This window comes from Histomonas meleagridis (assembly GCF_020186115.1).
Source record: "Histomonas meleagridis strain 2922-C6/04-10x chromosome Unknown contig_5, whole genome shotgun sequence".
In the NCBI taxonomy this organism is placed as follows: Eukaryota; Parabasalia; order Tritrichomonadida; family Dientamoebidae; genus Histomonas; species Histomonas meleagridis.
This window is the reverse complement of record NW_027150892.1, coordinates 187197-212831: the sequence shown is the minus strand read 5'-3', so window position 1 is coordinate 212831 and position 25635 is coordinate 187197. Positions and strand designations below refer to the sequence as shown.

The 25635-nt window shown below is 28.0% G+C and overlaps 8 protein-coding genes across 8 annotated transcripts; 2 read left to right on the top strand and 6 right to left on the bottom strand.

The window, feature by feature from the left end:
- Positions 1–5759: 5759 nt before the first annotated feature.
- On the bottom strand, positions 5760–7037 carry GO595_006905 (Histone deacetylase 1; the record flags this gene model as incomplete). The annotated part of the gene is made up of 1 exon (XM_067920310.1): positions 5760–7037. One exon carries the CDS (start codon positions 7035–7037, stop codon positions 5760–5762), a length of 1278 nt encoding a protein of 425 aa, XP_067772947.1.
- A 75-nt stretch (positions 7038–7112) lies between these two features.
- GO595_006904 (ribosomal protein L22) lies at positions 7113–7598 on the bottom strand (the record flags this gene model as incomplete). The annotated part of the gene is made up of 1 exon (XM_067920309.1): positions 7113–7598. One exon carries the CDS (start codon positions 7596–7598, stop codon positions 7113–7115), a length of 486 nt encoding a protein of 161 aa, XP_067772946.1.
- A 242-nt stretch (positions 7599–7840) lies between these two features.
- On the bottom strand, positions 7841–8146 carry GO595_006903 (histone H4-3; the record flags this gene model as incomplete). The annotated part of the gene is made up of 1 exon (XM_067920308.1): positions 7841–8146. One exon carries the CDS (start codon positions 8144–8146, stop codon positions 7841–7843), a length of 306 nt encoding a protein of 101 aa, XP_067772945.1.
- A 158-nt stretch (positions 8147–8304) lies between these two features.
- GO595_006902 (histone H3.2) lies at positions 8305–8721 on the top strand (the record flags this gene model as incomplete). Its single annotated transcript, XM_067920307.1, has 1 exon — positions 8305–8721. The coding sequence occupies one exon, from the start codon at positions 8305–8307 to the stop codon at positions 8719–8721; it is 417 nt and encodes a 138-aa protein (XP_067772944.1).
- Positions 8722–9004: 283 nt separating this feature from the next.
- Positions 9005–9376, bottom strand: GO595_006901 (putative elongation factor 1 beta; the record flags this gene model as incomplete). Its single annotated transcript, XM_067920306.1, has 1 exon — positions 9005–9376. The coding sequence occupies one exon, from the start codon at positions 9374–9376 to the stop codon at positions 9005–9007; it is 372 nt and encodes a 123-aa protein (XP_067772943.1).
- An 828-nt stretch (positions 9377–10204) lies between these two features.
- On the top strand, positions 10205–13477 carry GO595_006900 (cytoplasmic FMR1-interacting protein 2; the record flags this gene model as incomplete). The annotated part of the gene is made up of 1 exon (XM_067920304.1): positions 10205–13477. One exon carries the CDS (start codon positions 10205–10207, stop codon positions 13475–13477), a length of 3273 nt encoding a protein of 1090 aa, XP_067772942.1.
- Positions 13478–14084: 607 nt separating this feature from the next.
- GO595_006899 (putative ras-1) lies at positions 14085–14480 on the bottom strand (the record flags this gene model as incomplete). The annotated part of the gene is made up of 1 exon (XM_067920303.1): positions 14085–14480. One exon carries the CDS (start codon positions 14478–14480, stop codon positions 14085–14087), a length of 396 nt encoding a protein of 131 aa, XP_067772941.1.
- Positions 14481–21727: 7247 nt separating this feature from the next.
- GO595_006898 (uncharacterized protein) lies at positions 21728–22054 on the bottom strand (the record flags this gene model as incomplete). Its single annotated transcript, XM_067920302.1, has 1 exon — positions 21728–22054. The coding sequence occupies one exon, from the start codon at positions 22052–22054 to the stop codon at positions 21728–21730; it is 327 nt and encodes a 108-aa protein (XP_067772940.1).
- Positions 22055–25635: the final 3581 nt, after the last annotated feature.

Below are 25635 nucleotides of genomic sequence, written 5' to 3'. Positions count from 1 at the left end.
CATTTACTAGATCAAATACATTTACTAAATCAAATACATCTACAAAATCAAGCACTTTCACGTTATCAAATGCATTTTCAACAAACTCATTTACAAAATCAAACACTTTCACGTTATCAAATGCATTTACAAAATCAAATCCATTTACAAAATCAAGTACATTATCTGTATCAAATACATTAACTAAAACAAATACATTTACAAAATCAAATACATATTCAGAATCGAATACGTTTTCATTATCAAATATATCAAGTTCATATATTTTAACACATTCTTTATCAATGATAACATCATTTTCCAAAGTTATAACTTTATCAAACACTTATTCACTTTCTTTATTTAATTCAAAATTTACTTACGTTTATTCAAAATTTATATTTTATGATTATACAGTTGTTTATTATTCGACATATATCAGTTTTTATTCTAATTTTTATACAAATCTCAAGACGAAAGATATTAATCAAGAAAAACAACTTTCGAAAGGATTTCTTATTGGAATTATTTGTGGAACAGTTTTAATTATAATGATTATTATCACATTAATTGTTTTTATATTTCGTCATCAACAAAATAAAGAACGAACGAAAGTTACGAAAACACAAAGTGATAAAAGTTCACATTATACATCATCGATTAGCAATGGAAACAAAGTTAGTGCAGATCAAAAGATTAACGAATATGTTCTTGGTGAAAATGATCAATGGATTTAATGAATTTCATATAAATTATTTTTATATCGGTTTCTATTTAGAAATTTAATAAAAATAAATTAGATTTTATATTTTATGTTTTTTTAGAGCCATAAATGAAGACATATTTCTCAGTAATTTTTAGATTAAGTAATTTTTTTGTTTAAAAATATTTTGCTCTCTCTATTCACTGTATCAATATTTGAACAATTTGATATAAATTTGTTACAATTTACTTTAAATATCTTAAAATAATGAATTATAAGAATTAACTATAAAGATATATGATCTTAATAATATGAAAACTAATGTTGATGAGTCCCCATTTGGTATTTTATCGTGTGGCTGAAGAGTTATATACAAAATAAGTTTGGGATAAAAATCTTAATACAAATTCTAAGCAAAAACAAAATTAATTAACTTTATAGGGAATAAGAATTAAATGTTTCTGCGTAATAATTGCTCATGTCAAATATATTATAATGAGAACAATTACTTGGTCGATTGCACAAACTTATAGTTGAGACAGAACAAGAATATCAATTTAGAAAACAAAAATGTGGAACACATTTTCATTTATAAAAATGTTCAAATATTCGCAAAAATTTAATAACCTCATATGCCTTTTTATTTTGGTTCTGTTAAATCAATTGGTGATGGTATTTTTTATTCATGCGAAAAATTATCATAATTCATCATTGATAAAAAGTGAAGGAAATCAAAAACCTAAGCTTAAAAGGTGTTGAAATTCTTGACTCTGTTACTTGTCTTGGCTATGAAAAATCTCCGCGTGTTCAAATTTAACGAAATTAATTAATTATTGGAAATAGAATGTAATAAGTTTTGATCAATTAAATGAATGCAATAATTTGGAAGTAATTGCCATAGGAAATAATGTAACCGATCAAATGATTCGCTTTGATGAATTAAAGAACCTAAAGAACCTATTTAAAATATTTTGATAATTTCAATTTCAAGCAATTTTTTGTCAACCATACCTCCAAAGTTTGTAGTTTGCTGGAAGTTCTTGTTCGGACGATCATTCCAAAGCATTCGATCATTCATCTAAAGAATAAACCATTGAATTTTTTACAGCAACATTCAATTTAACCCCTCTGCCGGTTCAAAAGTAAATGATTATCTTTAGAAAATTGAATTTGAAACCATCGATGGTTGTTGTTACAACCACCCAGAATGAGCATTCTTCTTTTCATTTTTATAAGAACGGCACATCAAACATATTATGATTCAAGCAATCAAACACTTATAATTACAACAGATCAATACTATATTGAAGAAGATTACAAAAATGCAAAAAACATTTTCATATACAAAATTTCTTCGATAAATACAAATAACTTTCAAGAATTTTCTAACTTTACATTTTTACTTATTGGAGATTCTGTACATACAATTGGAGCTGATGCATTTAATAAATGTGAAAAGCTATCATCAGTAATTATTGGCAATAATGTGAAATTAATTGACAGTAGAGCATTTGCTTTTTGCATAAGTTTGCAAGGTGTTGACATTCCAGATTCTGTTACTCAGATTAATCTTGAGGTGTTTCATGGATGTTCAAATTTAACATACCTGACAATTGGGGAAAAAGTTCAAAATATTAATGATCAAGCATTTAAATTGTGTACAAGCTTGCAAAGTGTTGAAATTCCAGATTCTGTTAATTATATTGGTATTGAAGCATTTTATAAATGTTTTAATTTAGTTAATTTAACTATTGGGAAAAATGTTCAAACTATTGATCAGCGAGCATTTGAATCGTGTACAAGCTTATTAAGTGTTGAAATTCCTGATTCTGTTAATTATATTGGTGACCAAGCATTTTATGGGTGTTCAAACTTAACGAAACTAATTATCGGCGATGGAATAAATATAATAAATTCTGGTCAATTCAAAGAATGCAACAATTTGGAAGTAATTGTTGTCGGTAATGGTGTTACATCTATTACAGATGATTCATTTGATGGATTAAAAAATTTAAAAAAATTAGTAATTGGAGAAAGTATCAAAAATTTTGGAGAACGTGTATTTCGTGATTGCACTAATATTGAAACAATTTATTTTAATGGAACAGAACAACCTTATTTTGGATCTGAATCATTTCTAAATGTAAATGCTATAGTAATAACAAATGATGATTATAATGGATCATTCAATGACATGACAACCATTAAAATTGGGAATCTTTCAACACATACATTTAGTAGATCAAATGCATTCACTCAATCCAGTATATTCACTAAATCAAATACATTATCCAAGACAAATACATTCACTAAATCAAATGTATTTACTATATCAAGTACATTATCTGAGTCAAATACATTTAGTAAATCAAATATATTTACAAAGTCAAATACATTTTCTAAATCTAATACATTATCTGAGTCAAGTACATTGTCTGAATCAAATACATTTTCGAAATCAAATATATTTTCAACAAATACATTCACAAAATCAAATACATATTCTAAATCTAGTACATTTTCGAAATCAAATATGTTTTCAACAAACTCATTTACAAAATCAAATACATTAACTAAAACAAATACATTCACAAAATCGAATACATATTCAGAATCGAATACGTTTTCATTATCAAATATATCAAGTTCATATATTTTAACACATTCTTTATCAATGATAACATCATTTTCCAAAGTTATAACTTTATCAAACACTTATTCACTTTCTTTATTTAATTCAAAATTTACTTACGTTTATTCAAAATTTATATTTTATGATTATACAGTTGTTTATTATTCGACATATATCAGTTTTTATTCTAATTTTTTATACAAATCTCAAGACGAAAGATATTAATCAAGAAAAACAACTTTCGAAAGGATTTCTTATTGGAATTATTTGTGGAACAGTTTTAATTATAATGATTATTATCACATTAATTGTTTTTATATTTCGTCATCAACAAAATAAAGAACGAACGAAAGTTACGAAAACACAAAGTGATAAAAGTTCACATTATACATCATCGATTAGCAATGGAAACAAAGTTAGTGCAGATCAAAGGATTAACGAATATGTTCTTGGTGAAAATGATCAATGGATTTAATGAATTCCATATAAACTATTTTTATATCGGTTTCTATTTAGAAATTTAATAAAAATAAACTAGATTTTAAAAATGTTTTGTTTTTTTAGATAAATGTTGGGATATAAACAAAAATTCGAAACTCGGCAATGAATAAACTTTTTATCAAATTTGTGTGTATTTATAGATAAAAATTTTTTCCTATTTTAAATATATAAAATGAGCAAAAATAATACATAAAACATAGAATGGATTTTTTCAACAAGTTCCTATTTGATATATTCAATATTTTTCCTTATTTAAAATGTAATAATCAACTTTCGTCATAATATTTCAACACTGTTCTGCCATATTCATTTAATACATTTTATTAAAAACAACTTTAAACCCACTCAAAATTGTAAATTCAATGATTTCAATTTTTAAGAGTGATCATCCTAAATTGGCATTCATGTTTTCAAAAATTCTTGTTTTGAGAAAACAAGACATTTTTGTATATATGACTCATTAAATTAACAGAAAATATTTCATTGATATTTTTTTTAATGGAAGAGAAGAGTTTTTCATTGATTCGTATTATTATTATAAGTTCATCAACATTTTCATATACTTTCATGTTTTTCTCAATATTTGCATTATCCTCTCCTCTTATACGTCAACTTAAGTTTTCAGAATCAATAAATCAATTATTTTCATCATTTCCACCAATCTGTGGTGCAATATTTCATCCATTAATTGGTTTTTGGAGTGATCGTACTAAGTGTAAATGGGGTAGAAGGCGTCCGTATATATTAATAGGTCAAATTGGAACAACAATTGGAATTTTTCTTCAAGTTACTGTTTTTAAGTTCATTAACAAAAATATGATTAACTTAAGAAGAACACTTTTCATTATATCTTTTACTATTTTAAATATTTTCGCTCAATTTCTTCAGGCACCTCTTCGTCCACTTATTGGTGATATTCTTCCAAAAAATCAACAAACAATTGGAAATTCAGTTGTTACCCAATTACAAGGAATTGGTTCTGTTATTTCTTCTCTTATTGGTTATTTTCTTACGCTGCATAAAAATAATGATTTTTTTAAGCCTGAATTTTTTCATCCAATTTTCTCTTTAACAGTTTCAATAATTGGAACAATTTTAACTTTGGTTTTCGCAAAAGAAAAAAATTCATTTTCAACTGTAACAGAAGATGACATTAAAAAAAAACTTACCATAAAAGATTCTATAAAATACATCAAAGAATTCCCAAAATGTGTTTTTACTGCTGCCATTTTTCTTCTCTTTTCATGGGCAGCTTATTATCCATTTGCTTACAATGCCACATCATATTATGCTATTGATATATACAAGGCTGATATAAATGATTCAGATTCACAGGAATTCACTAATGGATTAGGCTTTGGAATGTTAATGTTAGCAGCTCTTAATGCTGTTGTATACTTTTCATGCCTTTTAAACCCTTTAATTTTTCGTTTGGTGGATGAAAGAATACCAATAATAATATCTGAATTGTTGTTAGCAGTGGTTTTATTCTTGTGTGTAATAGTGAATAATAAATGGATAATAACTGTATTATTTTCATTAATTGGATATACATTAGCAATTTTTTCAACAACACCATATATAATAGTCTCTTTAAATGTACCAAACGAAATGATGGGACTAATAATGGGATCATTAAATATATTCTTAGTTATAGGACAAATACTTTCACAAGTATTAATTTGTCCATTTGTTGCATCTGATAAAAAATGGGTCAAAGGTCGCATTGGACCTGTTATTGCAGTTGGTTCTCCTTTTGCAGTTTTAGCAGCAATCTGTGGTTTCTTTATGAAACAACCGAATGATATATCGACTTCAGATATCTCAGAATCATCTGAAAGTTTTCAAATAAAATAACAATTTAACATTAAATTTTATTTATTTAATTTATATGCTTATATTCATAAAAATTATATATTAAATTAAAAATAAATTTTATATTTGTTAATCAAATTCAATTTCTTCTCCAGTGTTCGTGTTAATTACTAATTTCGCAGTCAGATATTTCGATATTAATCTTTTATCATATTCTTCGCATTCATTATCATCTGAATCTTCAAGAAGTACGTCCGGATTATCTCTACAAATCTGTAAACTTGGTGCACATGGAAGATGTCTAATGTTTTCGATCACTTTTTCGTAAATCATTTGAATGTGTTCTGGTGTATTTAAGTTCTCCATATTTGATGGCTGTAAATGAAGCTTATAATCAGGTCCGTAGTATCCAAGGTATTCATGTTCTGGTAATTTATCCTCAATTACTTCATCAAGTAAAATTGATGTTTCATATGCCCAACATCTCGCAACATTTCGGACAGTATACCCGCCGCCGCCTGCTACAAGAAGTGGTATGCCGAAACCTTTGATAAACTCAACACATGAAGCATGTCCTTTGATTGTTAAATTAAAGCACCCTAAACGGTCGCCTGTTAATGAGTCAGAACCGCACTGAAGCAAAATCGCTTGCGGCCTGTACCACGCTATAAGCTTACTTAGAATTGGCTTAAACAACCCTTCATAACTTTCGTCATCAATCCCATCGCGTAATGGTATGTTAACTGCATAATGTTTTCCTTTTCCAATTCCAATGTCATCATAATGACCAGTTCCTGGAAAGAAATCTCCGTATTTATGGAACGAAACAGTGAGAACACGATCTGTGGTATAAAAAGCTTCTTCAACGCCATCCCCATGATGGATGTCGATATCAATGTACATAACTCGATCATAACGATCAAGAAGTTCGAGAATACCGAGAACACAATCGGCAACATAACAAAAGCCAGAAGCTTCGCCCTTTTTTGCATGGTGAAGTCCTCCAGCCCAGTTGATGGCGATATCAGCACGACCAGAATTAAGCTCACGTGCTGCTGAAATTGAACCACCTGCTGAGATTTGACAGAACTCAAAGAGTCCTTCGAAAATTGGTGAGTCATCTCCGACTCCAAATTTATCGCTTAATTCTTTTTGATTTTGTGTATTTTCAGGAGTTGACATCTGAAGGAATTGGATGTATTCATCAGTGTGAAATCTTGTCATGTTAGTAGCAGTTGCTCTCATTGGTCTACATACTCTCATTTTTTTATGAAGATCATAGGCAAGAATAAGATTATGCGTCATTTTAATACGGTGTGGTTTCATGGGGTGATTTTGATGATAATAGAAATTTCCAACATCTTCATCATAAAAATAAACAATTCTGTTGTTTCTTTTTGGCTCCATTTTTGTGAGGTGGATATTGACAAACTCTGTTCGAATAATTATTATGAAAAAAAGTAAAAAAATCCAGAACGATATTTACTTAGCGCTTTTGACTGGTTTGGTAGGTGCTGCGAGGACGATCTGAACATTTGTTGGTGGAGAAGCATAGCACTTCACACGACCGTGTGCTTGGTGGATACGACGATAACGGTACATTCTTGCATAGTTGCATTGAACATGCGCAATGATAAGGTTGTCAACATCAACTTCTGGTTTTTGAGAAGCACCTGCTAAGGCATTCTTGATTAATTTTATGTATAACTTAGCAGATTTTTCTGGCCACCTTGATGAAGGACAGCCCCATTCCTTACCTTGGGCATGGTGTGGAATACCTTCGTTATAGCGGAAGAATGGAACAGCACGTTTGTGTTCGATAACAGCTTCGAGATATGCAAGAGCCTTGGTAACTTTCATGCCCTTGATAGCACAGCCTGTTTCGAACATTGGCTTAAAGTGAACGCGTTCGGTTGGGGTGCAAGCCTTAAGAACGGGAGCCCCTGTGGATTTGTAAGTGTACTTCATCTGAAAGGTGCGACCATAACCGTCAAAACCATCATAACCGCTTTTTTGAACAACGTAAAATAATTTTCAATGTGTAAATGGTCAAATGATCAAACCACTTTAATCTTAAGATTCCTATGTTAAGTTTATATTAAACAGTAATTAATAGTTACAAACATTCACTAAACCTAAAATATGTGAAATAAAAAGCTAAAATTCATGATTCGATTATTATTGATTTTTTATTTTTAAAAGATTTGGTTTTAGAACCCATACAATGTTCTTCCTTGACGCTTAAGTGCATAAACAACATCCATTGCTGTAACTGTCTTCCTTCTTGCATGTTCTGTATATGTAACTGAATCACGAATAACATTTTCAAGGAAGTGACGAAGAACTCCACGGATTTCTTCATAGATATCACCACTGATACGTTTGACACCACCTCTACGAGCTAATCTTCTGATGGCTGGCTTTGTAATACCTTGAATGTTTTCACGCATAACCTTCCTATGACGCTTAGCACCTCCCTTACCGAGACCTTTACCACCTTTTCCTCTGCCAGACATTTAAAAAAATGGCACTTTCGATCATCATTCATTTTTAGCGCCAAAAAGCTATTACTAAATGACGTTTTAGACCCATATGTATTGAGAGAAAAAATTTTGATTTTCTGTAGTCAAACCGAGGGAAATGGCGGGGTATAATTTTCGCCTCATTTTTATAGATGGCTCGTACAAAACAAACAGCTCGTAAATCTACTGGTGGTAAGACTCCACGTAAATCACTCGGTGCTAAGGCAGCTCGTAAGTCAACACCTGTTGTTGATTCACAAGGTGCTAAGAAGCAACATCGTTTCAGACCAGGCACAGTTGCTCTTCGTGAAATTCGTAAATACCAAAAGAGCACAGATCTTTTAATCCGTAAGCTTCCATTCCAACGTCTTGTTCGTGAAATTGCATCAGGATTTCGTGGAGATCTTCGTTTCCAATCATCAGCTATCGCAGCTCTTCAAGAAGCCTCAGAAGCTTACCTTGTTGGTCTCTTTGAAGATACAAACCTTTGCGCAATTCATGCAAACCGTGTTACTATTATGGAACGTGATGTTCAACTTGCACAACGCATTCGTGGCGAACGTAACTAAATTTATTAAAAATATATTTCTTTTGTTTAATTTTTACCATTTCAATTTTTTAATGACAATTTGATAAAAAATTATTTAAAGATTTGAATATCTAATTATTGCATAATAAGTTGTTCACATTAATGAAATAAAAAATATTACTCTTTGGTGAATAATTGATTAAGTTTGTAAATTGATCAAAATTATTTTCAATAAAATTTTAAAAAAGATTAATGTACATTAATTTCTTATTCGAATAAGAAAAACTAAAAACTTTTAAAAGATATTAAATATCGATCTTTATTTAGATCTTTTGGAAAGCAATGATTTCAGTGCTTGCGACAAGATCATCCCAGCTTTCGATCTTTTCTTGGATTCCGTCGACTGAAACATCATCTGTAACAACAGCACCAAGGAGGATAGCAACAAGACCGAAGTAAAGTGGCTTCCTTTCGGACTTACCCCAAAGGAGACCTTCTTCTTTGATTTCGGTACGGATCTTGTTTTCAAGATCGTCAAGGTTAACTTCGGTATCAGCTGGGCTGATTTGGAGAACGAGTGTTGACTTGCCAACAGCTTCCTTCTTTTCCTTCTTTTGAACGTTCTTCTTGGCTTCTTCTTCAGCAGCCTTTTCTTCTGGTGTAGCTTCAGCAAATGGATCAATATCGTCGGACATCCGAAAAAAGTGAAGTCATTTAGGGCCATGGTGAGCCGTTAAGCATGTGGTCGATCTATTGAATAGTTTACGAAAATCATCTCTTTTTGTTCATGTGATTTTTCTTTTTCTTTTTGTTTTCTTTTACCTTTAATCCAATTGTTTTCGTATAAAACAAGCTTCCGCTTGCAGGTTTTTTATATAATTTTTTTTCTACAAATTCAAATTATATTTTTTATAATGATCTTTTGTTGAAAAAAAAATTAAGTACAATTGTATTAAATAAAATCAATTTTCATTTCTTGTTTAAGTAATTAAGATTAAACATTTGAAGATAAATTTCATAAATATTATTTCTGATTGTTTGGTTCCATTTATTTTCAGTAGTTTACAATTTTCAGTGTGTCACATCACATTTCAGCGCCGAATAATAATATTATTTTTCATTGCAAAATATTATTTTTTTACAATATGTAACATTAAAAATAATCTTATATGAAATAAATGATACAAAATTATTTTTTTAAACAGTTTTGGTATGTATTTGACTATTAATTATATATTTTTCGATCAAAAATTTATAAAACATCATGATAAGATAAATTCATGTTTATATTTTATTTATTTGATCAATTCTTAATTCATTAACGTATAATATATAATGAATTTTTTTTTATTTAACGGTAAGCAAAAGAAAAACCCGATAACAATAGTTACGGGCACGGTTATAGTACAAGTAAATTATTGAATTTTTTTATTTCCTATCAAAAAGAGGTTTGACAGCGTTGTATCAAATGTTAGGCATAAACCGTCAATTTTGAATAATAGTTATCGGTTTAAAAGCACAAAATGTCTGAAGACCCTCTTGCCGCCTTTGAAGCAACGTTAGTGTCTCATGATCCATCAGTCATCCCCATGGATGCTCAAATTGCTTCACCTGAACCACCACTGTTTAACCAACATGATGTACCATATGAAGGACTTTATATGCAAGGAAATAGTGATTTTCAACAATTAGATACTCTCCAGAAGCTTATTGATGATACCAGTGCTCTTATCCCATTTCTATATAGCTATCGTAGTGTTTCAAGAGCCATTTATAATCCAGAAAACCATATCAAGGCAGTTGAGAACGATCCGAAGAAAAGCGAAGAGATTATGAAACTTTTCCTTGCTGTATTCTCACCCTATTTTGAAAAAATCTGTGCATTACAAAGCTCACTTGAAGAAGCTACCAACTTTATTCGTTCCACCATTTGTTCTATGAAAGAACCACCATCCAATCTTTTCTTTGAGAAGCTTGTAGAGCTCTTTGATATCATTCTTAATCTTGAACAAATGAAATTGGTTAAAGTCGGCTTAACAGTTGATCTTTCATTATTCCGACGTCGTAAAGATCTTACAGCAGATGAGAAACAAGCCACTGCTACTCTTCCAATCTTCTTGGGATCACCCCATCACTCACTTAATCAACTTAAGAACTATTTCAAGAAAAATCCTAATCCTACAGCTAACAAGATCTTCATATGTTTCCTTGATTATTGTGTTAATTCATATCGTAAAGCAATCTTACCGAAACAAAAGCAAGCGTTAGTTATCTCAATGTTATCATCATTGTTTATCTTTGGTCAAAAAGCATTATCTTCCAAAGATAACATGTCCACCATTTATACAATGATATCAGAGCAACCATTAATACCATTAATTGGAGAAAATCATTTTGATGTTACTTCAATCTTTAAAGACATTGAAGGTTATAGTTTACCAAAAGGAATTACGATATATGCAGATAAAGAGAAACTTAAAGCAGCAAGTAGTCAATTCTTAATCAAGAACAAAATAATGAGTTTTCGAGAGACATATAAATCGAATCTTACAGCAATTAACTCTATAATTCGTGAAGGACAAGTCAAAGATACAAATACATTATATGAAATATTATCATGTATTAGTGAAATGTCGAATGCTATTATGACCCAATTTGCATATAAATCAAGTTGTGTAGCATCAGCACCAGCAGGAACATCATTATATGATTGTCAAGTTCGATTAAATTATTCACCAGAAGATCTTGATGCACTTATTGAAATCATTGGTAACATTAAAACTATCGCAGGTACCACATTAAAAGCAGAGCCTATTATTATGAAATATATTGATGAAACTGTAGGTCAAGTTATACAAAACTTTGTTCAAAATACTTTAGGTAATGCATTATCATCTGCTAAAAAGAAAGCACAAGATTCCGAAAAACTCTTTATCGCAATTCGTAATGTATTTGGTAAATTCGATGGTGGATTATCCCCATCACAAGTCACAAGTAAACCAGTTGGAGATGATAAATTATCTAAAATCCCACCAAGTATTCATCAATTAGAAATCCTTCGAGAACAAATCTATTTATTATTACAATCACCAAGTCCATTATATGATAAGAAAGGGAAATTAATAAGTTCATTTAAACATACTGTTGATGAATTTGAATCATTCTTAGATGAAACTAATAATTATTCATTATTATTACAATATACACATAATATTCGTAAAGCTTCTAACTTAGGATCATTATGGTTTAGAGAAACAGCACTTGATATTGAAAGTAAGAATAATGGTATCTTACAATTCCCAGTACGTTCATCATTACCATTTATTTTAGCAGAACATGTCTTAAATGCATCAGATAAATCATCATTACATGAATGTGTATTTTTCCCATTTGAAATATATAATGATGCAGCATATTTAGCATTAAATACATTCCAATCACAATATCTTTATAAAGAAATTGAAGCAGAAGTTAGTGTATGTGTTGATATGATTTCATTCACATTTGCACATGCATTCTTTAAATTCTCACTTGAAGCTGCTGCTGCTGCACAATTACCAGCAGAATGTACAGGACAAATTAATCCTAAACCTATTCGTTATATGTCAATGGTTAAACAAAACACATTACAATTATTAGGATCACCAGTTGATTTTAATTTAATTACCACACAAAAGTTAAATGATACATTAGAAAAAGAATTAGGAAATTGTATTTCACGTATTACAGGTTTAGGAGCATTACCTTATGTATCACATTTATTAAAGGTATGTAAAGGTACACATAAATTCTTACGAAAGAATGGATTATTATTAAATGATTTCGATTCAATTTGGGCTAGTGCAAGAATGGCACAACCTAATAACCCATCCACAAACTTAGCATCAGCATTAATTAATGTTGTCGATCCACCACATTTACGATTTAATTCAGTATCACGACGATTTTTACCAACAAAAGATTTAATGATATTACCACCTAATAATGAAGAATGGGCACATTTCTATGTCCGCTTACATTTAAATGATTCTAAATTCATCGGAGCAGAACATTGTGCAGCATTAGTTGAAGTATTAGATGATGGTGAATTTACATCATTCATTATTAATATTTTAGGACGTATTAACTTAGAAATTTCTAAATTCATTGACGTATATGCACAAGTAGCACCAGCTATGAGATTATTATCAGTTTCACCGAACGAAACATTAGATACTTATTTCAACTTCATCACTGATGCATATTCCGAAATGAAACATCCACAACTTGGCGCATTATTTAACTCATTACGTAACGTGGGTAATCTCGTTGCGTTATTAAGTGTAATCGAAGGAGAAATGAAACCAATGAATCGTAATGTGTCTATAATGGCTTCTGTTGCTTCGATATTTAAGGCACATTTGAATCAAAATAAGGATTTGTTCGTTGCGAATGAATTCGATCCTGTCAACGTAGTTAATCATCGAACTTTCCCTTCTGTTTGGTCTGTTTTGGAGTTCTTATTATGTACTTCAAAACCTGTACAACTTTCAGATACTTTAACAATTTCACATCCAATCGAAACTTTCGGAGATGGCGTAATCATTGCAGCGCATTTGTTCATTTTGCTATCAGGCGAAGAAGGACTGTACCAGTACGACTCGATAGTAATGAGAGTGCTGCGCTTGTTCTTGGTAAGCGGAAACAACGGTAACTTGCCAAATTCGTTGACGAAGTTCATTAATTACGCGTCCATTACAAACCAGGCGAGGGTGTTCAGCGAGATATTGGCCAGCCCTTACGCAGACACGAAGTGAGTAAAGCATAATCAATTATGCAAACGCTTTTTCATTGGCATTTAATGTATGCGTATAACCAATGGAAATCTTTTGAGTTGTTGTCGATTTGAGGAAATTATCAAAAATGAAATAATTACAGGTGAAAATGTCAATTCTCAGCTGTGAATCACCACTTTTGACGATCGGTAGTTGAATTAATTTTGATCGTTTAGATGATTTTTTCAGAGAATTCCTCGATACAAAATTAATGATCCTCAGAAAAGGTTGTAAGACGTACTTTATTTTTTTTAAATTAAAAATAAATTATCGAAATTATATGAAATACATGAAATGAGCAAAGAAAAAATAAACAACGACCAGATAAATTATGAAAAAGTGGGAAACTGAAGCTGCTGAATTGAAAAGTGGCATTTTTCTCGTTTTATATTCTGATCTTTCATAATTTCTTACAACTATATGGAGTGAAATATATTTATTGATTTTGAGCGCTAGTTTATTTTCTTGTTGTCTTTGAGTATTTATACCCATTTTGTTAGCAGTATCACTCGCCATATACACAATATTCAAAAAATGATATTTTTAGGAATTTTTAAATGCCATTATAAAAGCAATTATGAAAATTATCTTAGAACACAATACATTTTTGATTGTTTTCATTGGGGACAGGAGGCTGTTTTGTCTCTCTTAGCATTCTAACCATGGCAGCAAATGCTTCAGTGATACCAATAGACGAGGCAGCTGAAGTTTCGAAATATTTTGCATTGAATGCCGCTGCGAGATCTTGACCTTGTTGTCTACTAATAACCCATCTTTGATCTTCATAATCCCATTTATTTGCAATTATAATAATCGGTACATCAATGCCTTGCTTTGACTTTAATAAATTCACGCAATGATTTTTAGCCTCTTCGAAAGTTATGATGTTATCTACAGCATAAACAATCATGAAACCATCTCCTTGTTTATAATATCTTGGAAAAGATTCACAATCAATACCTGGGGTATCAACAACATCAAGCATTGTAGTTTTACCATCAATTTTTAGAGAATATTTATAATTTTCCTCTACTGTTGGATCACATTCCATAGTAAAGTAGTCATATAATAGAACACACAAAAAACTCACCGAAAATCATTACAAATGTATTATGTGTACGATATCAAGGGTTACAAACGCAGTTTTTCTGTATATATATATATATAATTATTGTTTGGGTCTGGGGTTTTCTCTTATTCCAACTTTTTAATAAATGTTTCAAAAATTTAGTTGTGAATTAGCTATAGATGCATTTTAAATGTGAATGCAAAAATTGTTAAACTATTTCATGAATAAAAAGTTTATTTTGTGTTTCAATGTAATATTTGAAATAGCTAATGAAATCTGATTATGGTCATGACCATGGAATTATTATATTACATTGGAAACATTGAAATGTTTTCCATTTGGATATCAGCAAAACGACCTTAAATACGAAAAGCATATATTAATTTCAGATATAAAAAATAGTATGAACGTATGAACGAAATATATTGATATTTTTGTTGAGTGATCAATATTTATTCTTCTTCATCAAGAATAATGTTAAAATAAGAAAAAAACCTGTTAATTTATGCTAATAAAAAACATCCAATATATGAAAGTTTCTATGTTTTATTGCAACACGGCGGTTATTTCGAATATTGTATGATTTACATGACCATAAAGCATATGTTTTTATGTGAACATAAAGAGGAAATAAATCAAAAATCTCAAGATGAATTCGAAACATATTTAAAGTTCAATAATACTATCTTTGGTTTAAACAGTGAAAATTTTGAAGAAACTGTAAATTTTATAATGAACAAATTTTGTGAAAATCACCCAATATCTTATAATTTAATTGTAAGTCAAATTATTTATACATCACTCATTATTAAAATGAAAGATTTTGATATTTATTTACAACTGGTAAAAGAAATAGAGAAAAATGAAGAAGATAAAAACATTTCAAAAATTTCAGATGTATTTTCTCATTTTCTTCTAGTTGAAAATACACAAGAATCATATTATTTTCTTAATTACATGATTGAATATGATTTGATTGAGCCAAAATTTGTTCAAAACACAAAGAACCAATTTTTTATACATTTTATACAGAAAGGTTCTAAAGATGAAATTAAGATTTTGCATGATGAAGAATGTAATTTTCAAGACATTGATTATGATGAACTTTCAAAGAATGATTGGGAATTACATAAGAAATTAATTAGTGAAGGACATAATCCAAATGAAATTTTAAAAGTAATTCGAAATGATGAAATAGAAAAACTTCAAGAAATATCATCACAAAATAATTTTAATTTTAATCAAACAATTAAACCATCAATTTATGAAAGATGTTCATTTGTTAATAATTGGGTTACATTAATTGAATATGCAGCATTTTTTTCTTCAGTAAAATGTTTTAAATATTTACTTATAAATGGTGCAAATGTAGAAAATGCAGGTAAATATGCAATTGCTGGTGGAAATGAAGAAATCATTCATTTATGTGAACAAAATCATTCTTCATTTAAAGATGCATATGAGACAGCAATTCAATTTCATAAAAATGATATTTTTTATTATCTTTATAATAAGAAAATTGAAAAAATTAATAATTTAGAAGAGTTAGGAAAACTATGCATTTTGTATTATAACTATGAAATATTTATATTATTGAAAATAAATGGTTTGAAAATTAATAAGGATATTATTAACGAAGCGGCAAAAATCGGAAATATGTTTCTTATCAAATATTTTCTTAAAGAAAACTCAATTCCAAAAGATATATTATTATTTGCAATAAATTCAAGAAACACTGAACTTGTTAAATTTATATTAGACCAAAAAGAAAATGATATCAATATAAAAGATATTTATTTATACCATTTGAAATTTATTTTAATTTTTTAATGTTTTAAAATAATATTAGGAAAATGTCTTAAATATTTAATACAGCGCTGATTTGTGCATCAAGAGATGGTATTTCAGATATGGTTAAATTGCTTCTTGAACAGGAAGGAATTGAAGTCAATGCTAAAAATATTCTTTTTCATCATAAAATATTTATTTTAATTATTTAATATATCATATTAATATTTGGAAATTATTTGAATGATTTTGGACAGCATTCCTTATGGCATCTTATAATTATCACACAGAAGTAGTTAAAATACTTCTTGGAAAGGAAGAAATAGATGTTAATGACAAAGATATTTATTCGTTTTATTTATTATTTATTATAATAATTTAATATTTAAAAAAAATCTTTGGAAATTATTTAAATTATTTGACACAGCACTTATGATTGCATCTGGTAATGGATATATAGAAATAGTTAAATTGCTTCTTGAACAAAAAGGAATTGATATTAATGCTAAAGATATTGTTTTATTTCATTTATTATTTATTTTAATCATTTTATATCTCAAATTAATATTTGGAAACTATTTAAAATATTTTGGACACCACTTATTATTTCATGTTTCACCAATAATATAGAAATAGCCAAATTAATTCTTGAACAGGAAGGTATTGATATTAATGCTGGGTGTATTTATTTGTTTTATTTGATGTTTCAAAATATTATTTAATAATTATTTTAAATATTTAAAACGGCACTTATTTTAGCAATAAGCGAAGGAAATGTTGATATAGTCAAATTGCTTTTAGAACAAAAAGGAATTGATGTTAATGCTAAAAATATTTTTTTGTTTTATTTAAAATTTATTTTAATGATTTTATATTTCAAAATAATATTTGGAAATTATTAAAATTATTTTATACAGCACTTATGTGTGCATCTGAAAAAGGTTTTACCGATATAGTAAGATTACTTCAGGAAAATCTTAACAAAACACAGGAAAACAGAAAAAAATATATAAATAGTTCAAATTGTTAAATTCCTAATTGGATTTTTTTGTGTGTGTGTGTGTGTGTGTGTGTGTGTGTGTGTGTGTGTGTGTGTGTGTGTGTGTAAATATGCAAAACAAACAGTTTTAGTTAAAAAAACTATAGAAGTCATTGTGTTATTGATCAAAAATAAAAAAGTAAAGATTTTTGATATCGAGAAATTGAACGTTGAATTGTTCTTTATTCTATACTTTATAAAATTCCCGATCAAAACGCATTGAATTTTATTTCAATGGGTTAATGCGTTCCTCAGATTTATCCCCTCTTCAAACATTATCAGAAAATACAGATAGCTTTATTTATTCGGGATGCTCTTATTCATATTCGTCTGAGCAAGAAGAAGAGGAATTTACTTTTGAGCGATTATCACAAGATTTAGATTTATCTTTTTTAGATAAAGTAAAACAGAACCAACCACTATTTACAGACTATGATTTTAACATTGATATATCAAGAAAAAGAAAATATGGCTCACATAATTCAAGTAATAATAGACCTGTTCAATGTATTATTACAATAGTTCAACATGCTCTTAATTTTCCTCATGTGAAATCCGAGTATTTCAAAGACAAACCTATTATTTACGCATTTAAGAACACGCAAACCATGGATCAAATCGAATTTTCCAATAATGTCAATGAATTTTATAAAAATGAATATCAAAAAGTTTGTCCACAACTTAAGCTTTATCAATATGTATCACCCAATAATACGAAGCTTGATTTTTTTGGAGATCTTCGACGAAACATGCCTTTTGGACGGATATCATTTCATTATGTAGGCTATGGTGCCGATGACATCCATGGGGATAATCTACCGATTAATGAAAATGAGACTTATAGTTTGTCAACCATCTTTTCCAAAATTGTATGTCCTTCATGTTATGTCTTTGATTGTAACAATGCTGGTTCTGTCATTCCCATCTTTGAAAAGCAAATGAAAGCGAATCATTCTCGACTTACAAATTTATTATCACAATATGATCTTAAACCTCCAGACCTTGGAGATTGGACAGTGTTTTGTCTCACCTCTGAGGGAGAGAAATTGCCCATTATCCCATATTTACCACGAGATTTTCTTTCTTCATGTATTTTCCGGCCGATAGAAACCTCCGTCATTTGCCACCTCTATCATTATTACAAAGGGGACATTCCAAAGAATTTTTTAGAGACCTTTAAAATCGATTCCAAAGAAAAACATACTGTTTCCATCTTATTAAACACTATTATTGATTCCATAGCATCGGATTATTTAAGTCCAGAATTGTTTACTGAATTTTTCCAAAAGGATAAAATCATAACAATTTATACACGTGCATTTGTTTTAAGTGAATTTTTATTGTCGCCATTTAATATTCATCCAATTTCTCGACCAGTTTTACCAACCATGAAAAGTAATCCATTATGGAACTATTGGAAATCAATGATTAATACATTTATAATGCGAAGGTCTAAATCGAAATATATGTTTCGAGATTCATTATTAAAGAATGCTATATCATCCTTTAATATATATGAAAACACTAATTCATTATTATCAATTATTACACATATACCATATAATGAAACTAAAGAATATGATGAATCATTAATATTATTAACAAAATTTGCTAAAAATGATAACAAAAATCAAATTTTAATGTTTTCACCAATATTTCCAATATTATTTGAACGAATGATTAATGATATTGGAAACACTAAAATCTTTAAATCATTATGTTATTTAATATTAATTTTTATTGAAGATAATCCAAGTTTAATATTTTCATTAAACAAAGATATTAATTTTACTGAATTATTTAATATAATTTTAAATGATAATATTAAGCCATCAATTAAAATATATGTAACAGCATTATTTTGTTCATTAATACCTTATATAACTAATACACATTTATGGAATCTTTCATCATATATTGAGAAACAAAAATTTGCGTTAAAAGAATTAAACAATGAATTATTATTATGGAATTTATTATTATTTAAACGAATACTTCAACATTCGATTAATCAAATTAGTACAAAAGATCAAAAAAATATATATTTAAATATATCATTATTATTATATCATCCTTCATCTTATATTAGATCAGCATCTTTATCATGTTTAACATTATTTATACAAAAGAATGAAACTATTACAAACATAGAATTGTTATTATTAGCTATACCTGTTAGTATTGATATGTCATATTTAGTACGATATTATTTTATAATATTTTTAACACGTTTAATTAAACGATTAATGATAGTATTAGTTTCATCATTAATTAAAAATGAATTAGTTAATGTTCATTCGACATTTTCTGATTTAGTATCTTATTGGTATGAAAATAAAATTAAATTATTTTCTATCCAAAATAATTTTAAAGAATTTTTGAAGTTTATTAATAACTTATTAAATAATAAAGGTAACTTTAAATATTATTATAATGTAATATATTCATTAATCGAATATTTCTGTTTCGATCCTCATCCATTTATACGGAAAACAGCAATTTCGATTAAAGTTTTCTTACAACATAAGAAACAAGAAGACATTTGTCAATTATCGAATTCGATGTCTTATTCATATGAATCTTATGAAAGTTGGAAATCGGATCCATTAGATGAAGCATTATTTAATATTAAAGAAGATAAACCAATTGAATCATCGATTTCACTTGAAGATGAATCAGATTCCATTTATAACATATCATTAAAACATTTATTACATGATAAAACTAATGAAAACAATGAAAATTTAAACATAAAGAAAATAGAAACAAATGAATTATTATTAAATAATAACATTGAATTAGAATTAAAATCGAAAATTTCATTTCATTCGAATATTAATAATTTATCATTTTCTAATGATTCGGAAAAATTAATAATTTCATCCGATAATAAGTTTTATCAACTTGATGATAACTTTAATATTATATATGAAAATCAAATGAATTCTACAATATCCGATATACATTATATATCTGATGATAAAATTATTATCTCAACAACTGATGGTTGTGTATCATTATGGAATTCAACTAATTTAAACCCATCGATTATCTTTCGATCTGATTCTAATTTCCGTTGTACAGATATTTCACAATTTGTTACTATTATACCAAATACTAATCGTATTGCGACTTCACGAGGTAATTCTGGTTTAAGTATTTGGGATATTAATACACAAAAGTTAATCGGCGAATGGAATTTCATGGAACAACACATTGTTACTGCTTTAAATTGTTTCGAAAAAGATTTAAATATTTGTATAACTGGTTATAATAATGGAAAATTAGGTGTATTCGATATAAGAGAGCCAATCGTTAAAGAGATTTTTAGCGTTTCATTAAATTCAGCTATTATTAATATTAAAACTTATTCGGATTTAATATACGCTGCAACGTATGACGGAAATTTGTTTAGTTGGAACTCAGTAACAAATAAAACATCGACATCAAATGTTAATAACAAATTAAATTCATTCGATTTGTTCGGTATGTTAAAAATAGGTTTATATACGCCATCAAAGAAATGCCCTTTCATTTATGACCTGGAAAACTCAAAGTATTTGGCACAAGTGGACGTAGAAGATTGTAAAGTGTCAAAGTTTCATAAGAATTATCCGGTGTTCGCTTGTGGAACTAAAAACGGAGAGTGCATAAAGTTCAAGATGAAAACGAAAAAATAAAATAATGTTTAAAAATCCAATAAAATTGACGGTTTAATGATTTTTTTTTTTTGGTATCGGGTGTTTGTCTTATCCCAAGAAAAGTTTACGTATTCATAATGTCTTCAATAAATTGTTCAGGAAATGGGACAACAAATCCGGATTTTGTTGTGAAAAAACGATACAGTGATTTCTAAACATTGACGATTATTTTCTTAAAACGATCATGACGGTTTCGTATATTCAATTTTGCCTATCGTAAATATAACCGTTGCAACTGGACGATAGATTTTTTTCTGTAGATTAACGATCATTTGTCAAAAGAATTAATCAAAGGAAACGTCCAATCATTGTTCGCTTCAGAATTATTGTTTTAGAGGGATTTAATAGTTTTTTGTGTACGACTGGAGCTGGAATCGGTATCAAAGGGAAATCCTTTAGTAATTGAATTGGAAATGATTAAAAATAATTCAATTTGTATGTCTCAGCATAACTGGAAGAAGACCGAATTTATGAATAAAAACACATATTAAATCGCGCACAATAATGAACAAGTGTCTCGTATATTAAGATTTAAAAAATTTAAAGAATCAAAATATATTTTGAAATTTATAAAAAAAAATTTTTTTTATTGAAAATATGTTATTTGGTACACCAAAAGAAAGAAAATAAAAATTTTAAAGGGAATGCGAACGAACCAAATCTGATGAAATAACAGCAAGTGTTGTAAGAACAATTTCTTCATATGTATAAGCTTGAAGCATTTCATCATTTATTTGAAAGATTTCTCTAAGATGTGGATAATCAATAAAATGTGTTGAAAAAAATGTATTTAATTCGACTTCTTCGCCAATACCCGGAATGGTTGGTATACCATCTTCAAATGTAACAACTATAATTTCTTTAGTTGCATCTGTAATAATAAGATGCTTTAAAGCACCTGATAAACGACCATCTGGTGAAAGACATCGAAGAATTTCCATATAAATACTTTTACTGCGCATTAGCCCTAATTTTTCAGTTGAAATTGCATTAAGAATTGCTGAAGAAAGTTGAGAAATTGAAACTATGAGTGAACCATCTAATGCACAAAGTTTTGGTTGATTGGTTTTAATATAATTATTTACTTCTTGCGGTGAGGTGACATTTTGAAAACAATAAATTTGATATTTAATTCCACATTCTTCCATGTTTTGTTCGCCAAATAATATTTGGCATAAATTTTTGAATCAAAATAATTTGACATATTTTTTTCAAGAATGTTCCACCACCTTTCGTCCCCCCCCCCCCCAAAAAAAAAAAACGCTACAGGTATACACTGATATAACTTTTTGAACGCTTAGAGGAGGGCCATTTTATTTAGATAATGACAATTTTATTTACTCACAAATATTTCGAATTGGGAAAGATTCTGTTTACACAACAATGATTCACAAATATCTGAAAAAGTCACTAAATGGTCAAAATCAATCGATTTTTCAACGTCAAAAAAAAAACCGTGTTGTATACAATACAATTGTAGCAGCTTGCCATTCCCGCAAACGAAGAAGCAGCATTCAATATTTGATTTGTTATAAATCTATGAAAAATGTGGGTTGACATATTTAAAATTCCTACAATGAATCAATGTTATCTCTTACTATTGATACCAACACATATATGTTGCACTACAATTAATTCGCAAAGAAAATCAATGTTGGTAAATAATATTATTGACCACGTTTCAAATATGTTGACATATCGAGATCTTAATTTTTTTGTTTTTCAAAATATTTCAAAATATTTATATTTTATTCACCAATTTTCATTTACAAATAAATTGCATTTATCTCGTTTTCATCCAAAATGTTGTTTTACCTTGTTACAACAATTTTCTTTTAGAAAAAATCTTAAGGATTTTTATTTGCTTTCTTCTGGATTTTGTTTTGTTAAAAATTTGGCAATACATTCATCTATATCAAATAATTGTATAATAGAAATTACTTTTCTTGTATTTATTTTATTCTTCATTAAAAATTCATTTTTAAAACAATATTTTATCAAAAATATCTTTGTTGAAAAATATTCAAATAAAACTCAAATCATTTTATTTATTTTCTTTTTTATCCAAACATTTGAAATATATGATACAACTAATCAAACACTTATCATAAAAACATTAAAAGAATATCAAGATAGAAATTACAACAAAAATGCAGTACATGTTGTGATTTATGATGGTGTTGAAGAATTAGATTCATCTGCATTTTATGAATGGCCTAATTTATTATCAGTTAATATTGGGAATTCAGTTACTTTGATTGGAACTCAAGCATTTTCAACGTGCACGTACCTTGAAACAGTCACGATTGGTAATAATGTTAAAACTATTGGAACTCAAGCATTTTATCTTTGTATAGGATTAGAAACGATAAATTTTGGAAAAAATATTACATCAATTGGTAGATCAGCTTTTTATTCATGTTCATCCTTGATAACCATAACAATACCTTGTTTAGTAACAGTAATTGAAAATAATTTATGTGAGGAATGTACTTGTTTAGAAATAGTAAATTTTGGAGAAAATGTAACAACTATTAAAAGTTCAGCATTTCAATCATGCACATCAATAAAGAACATCACAGTACCAAAATCAGTGAAATTAATTGAAGCAGGTGCTTTTACTGGTTGTCATCATATTTTTTTCACCATATCAACTGAAAATGAACATTATTCAGAAAGTAATGGAATTCTTTATAACAAAAACAAAACAACATTAATATGTTATCCTGATAAAATTCATTCTAATAAATTTGAAATTCCAAATTATGTTACAACAATTGGAAGTTTTGCATTTTATGATTCCTCTTTTATAAATATTACAATTCCCAATTCAATTACAATAATTGAGAATTTTGCATTTCAATCATCAAAATATTTAGAAACACTTTATATTGGTGAAAATGTTGCTTTAATTGGTAACTTTGCATTTAGTGATTGTATTCATCTCAGATGTGTTTATTTTATTGGATATAATGAACCAAATGTATCTGCAGGTGCATTTTATCAAGTAGACATTAAAATTGTTATGACATCTCATCAATATCAAAGCTCAAAATTTGGTTTGCTTAATGTATTAAAAGGTACTACATTTGACGAATGTATTCAATATCCTTGGCCAACAGATACATTTACATTCACAGCATCAAATACATTTACTAAATCTAAATCATTTACTGAATCCAATCAACTTGAATATTCTTCGAATTCATTAATATATACCAAATCAAACACATTTGAATTTTCAAATATAGATTCAAACTTTTCATATGTTTTAACATGTACCTTATCCTATACTCGTTCATTTACAATTTCTGTGTATTTATCAAATTCTTTGTCTCTTACAATAATTAACTCAAAGACCACTTTCATTTTTTATGAACGTTCATATTTTTTCTATTCAATTTCTTATTATCCTTCATATTATATTTTATATTCCTTAATTTCATTCAACAATAACCAGTCAAACAATACTATTAACAAAGGTGTTTTATCGGGAATTATATGTGGTGCTGTTATATTAGTTCTTTTGATTATTGGTATCATTATTTTGGTATTTCGGAATACCAAAGGAAAAATTTCGAATGTTACAGAATTTGTTTCAAGTTCATCAGGAGAAGCAGTGCATTTAAACAAAGAAGTGAGTGAATTTGTACATAATGATGCTGATAATTGGTTGGTATCTAAATAAATTTTCAAAAATAGAGACAGGCTTTGATAAAAAAGATTTCTATTGTAATAAACTTAAACTAAACATTTTTTTGATATAATAACTGTATAATCAAAATATACAATGAATGTACAAATACACAGGATTGTTGCTATTTATTCATACTTTATTTGATTTTGTTTTAAGATATTATGAGACGAAATATTAATTTTAAATTTAGATATGTTACAATTAATTTCAGTTTACTGAAAAAAGTGTATAAATTTTTTGGAATTACTATTAATTCCGATTTGGCTGCTGAAGCAAATTAACTATTTTAGTATGCTTATGCTTGGATGCAAAATCAAGTGCTGTTTCAAACAATATAAATAATTTCCAAATATTATTTTGAGATCCAAAATTAATAAAACAAATTATATTTAAAATAAATTAACATTTTCAGCATTAATATCAATTCCTTTTTGCTTTAGAAGTAATTTGACTATTTTTAAATGACCATTTTCAGATGCATACATAAGTGCTGTAAAAAACAATTTAAATATTTAAGTTAAGTTAAAAAATATCCCAAAATCATTTGAGATTTCTGTAAACAAATGTGGTGTGTCAAAAAACGTTAATGGTACCTGACGAATATTTCTTCAATAAAAAGTTTAAATATTATATGAATATATAACACTATATATGTAATATTTAAAAACATTGTTTTATTATGTTTGAATATATTATATATTGAGATTTTTTGAATTTTTTTTTGATTTTTAATTCAATAGTTTATGTAACTTTTGAGTATAAAGTGATCGACTTCTTTCATATACGACTGTTAATATCTATTGGGAAATATGTTATAATTCCTTTAATTTTGATTACTATAATTTC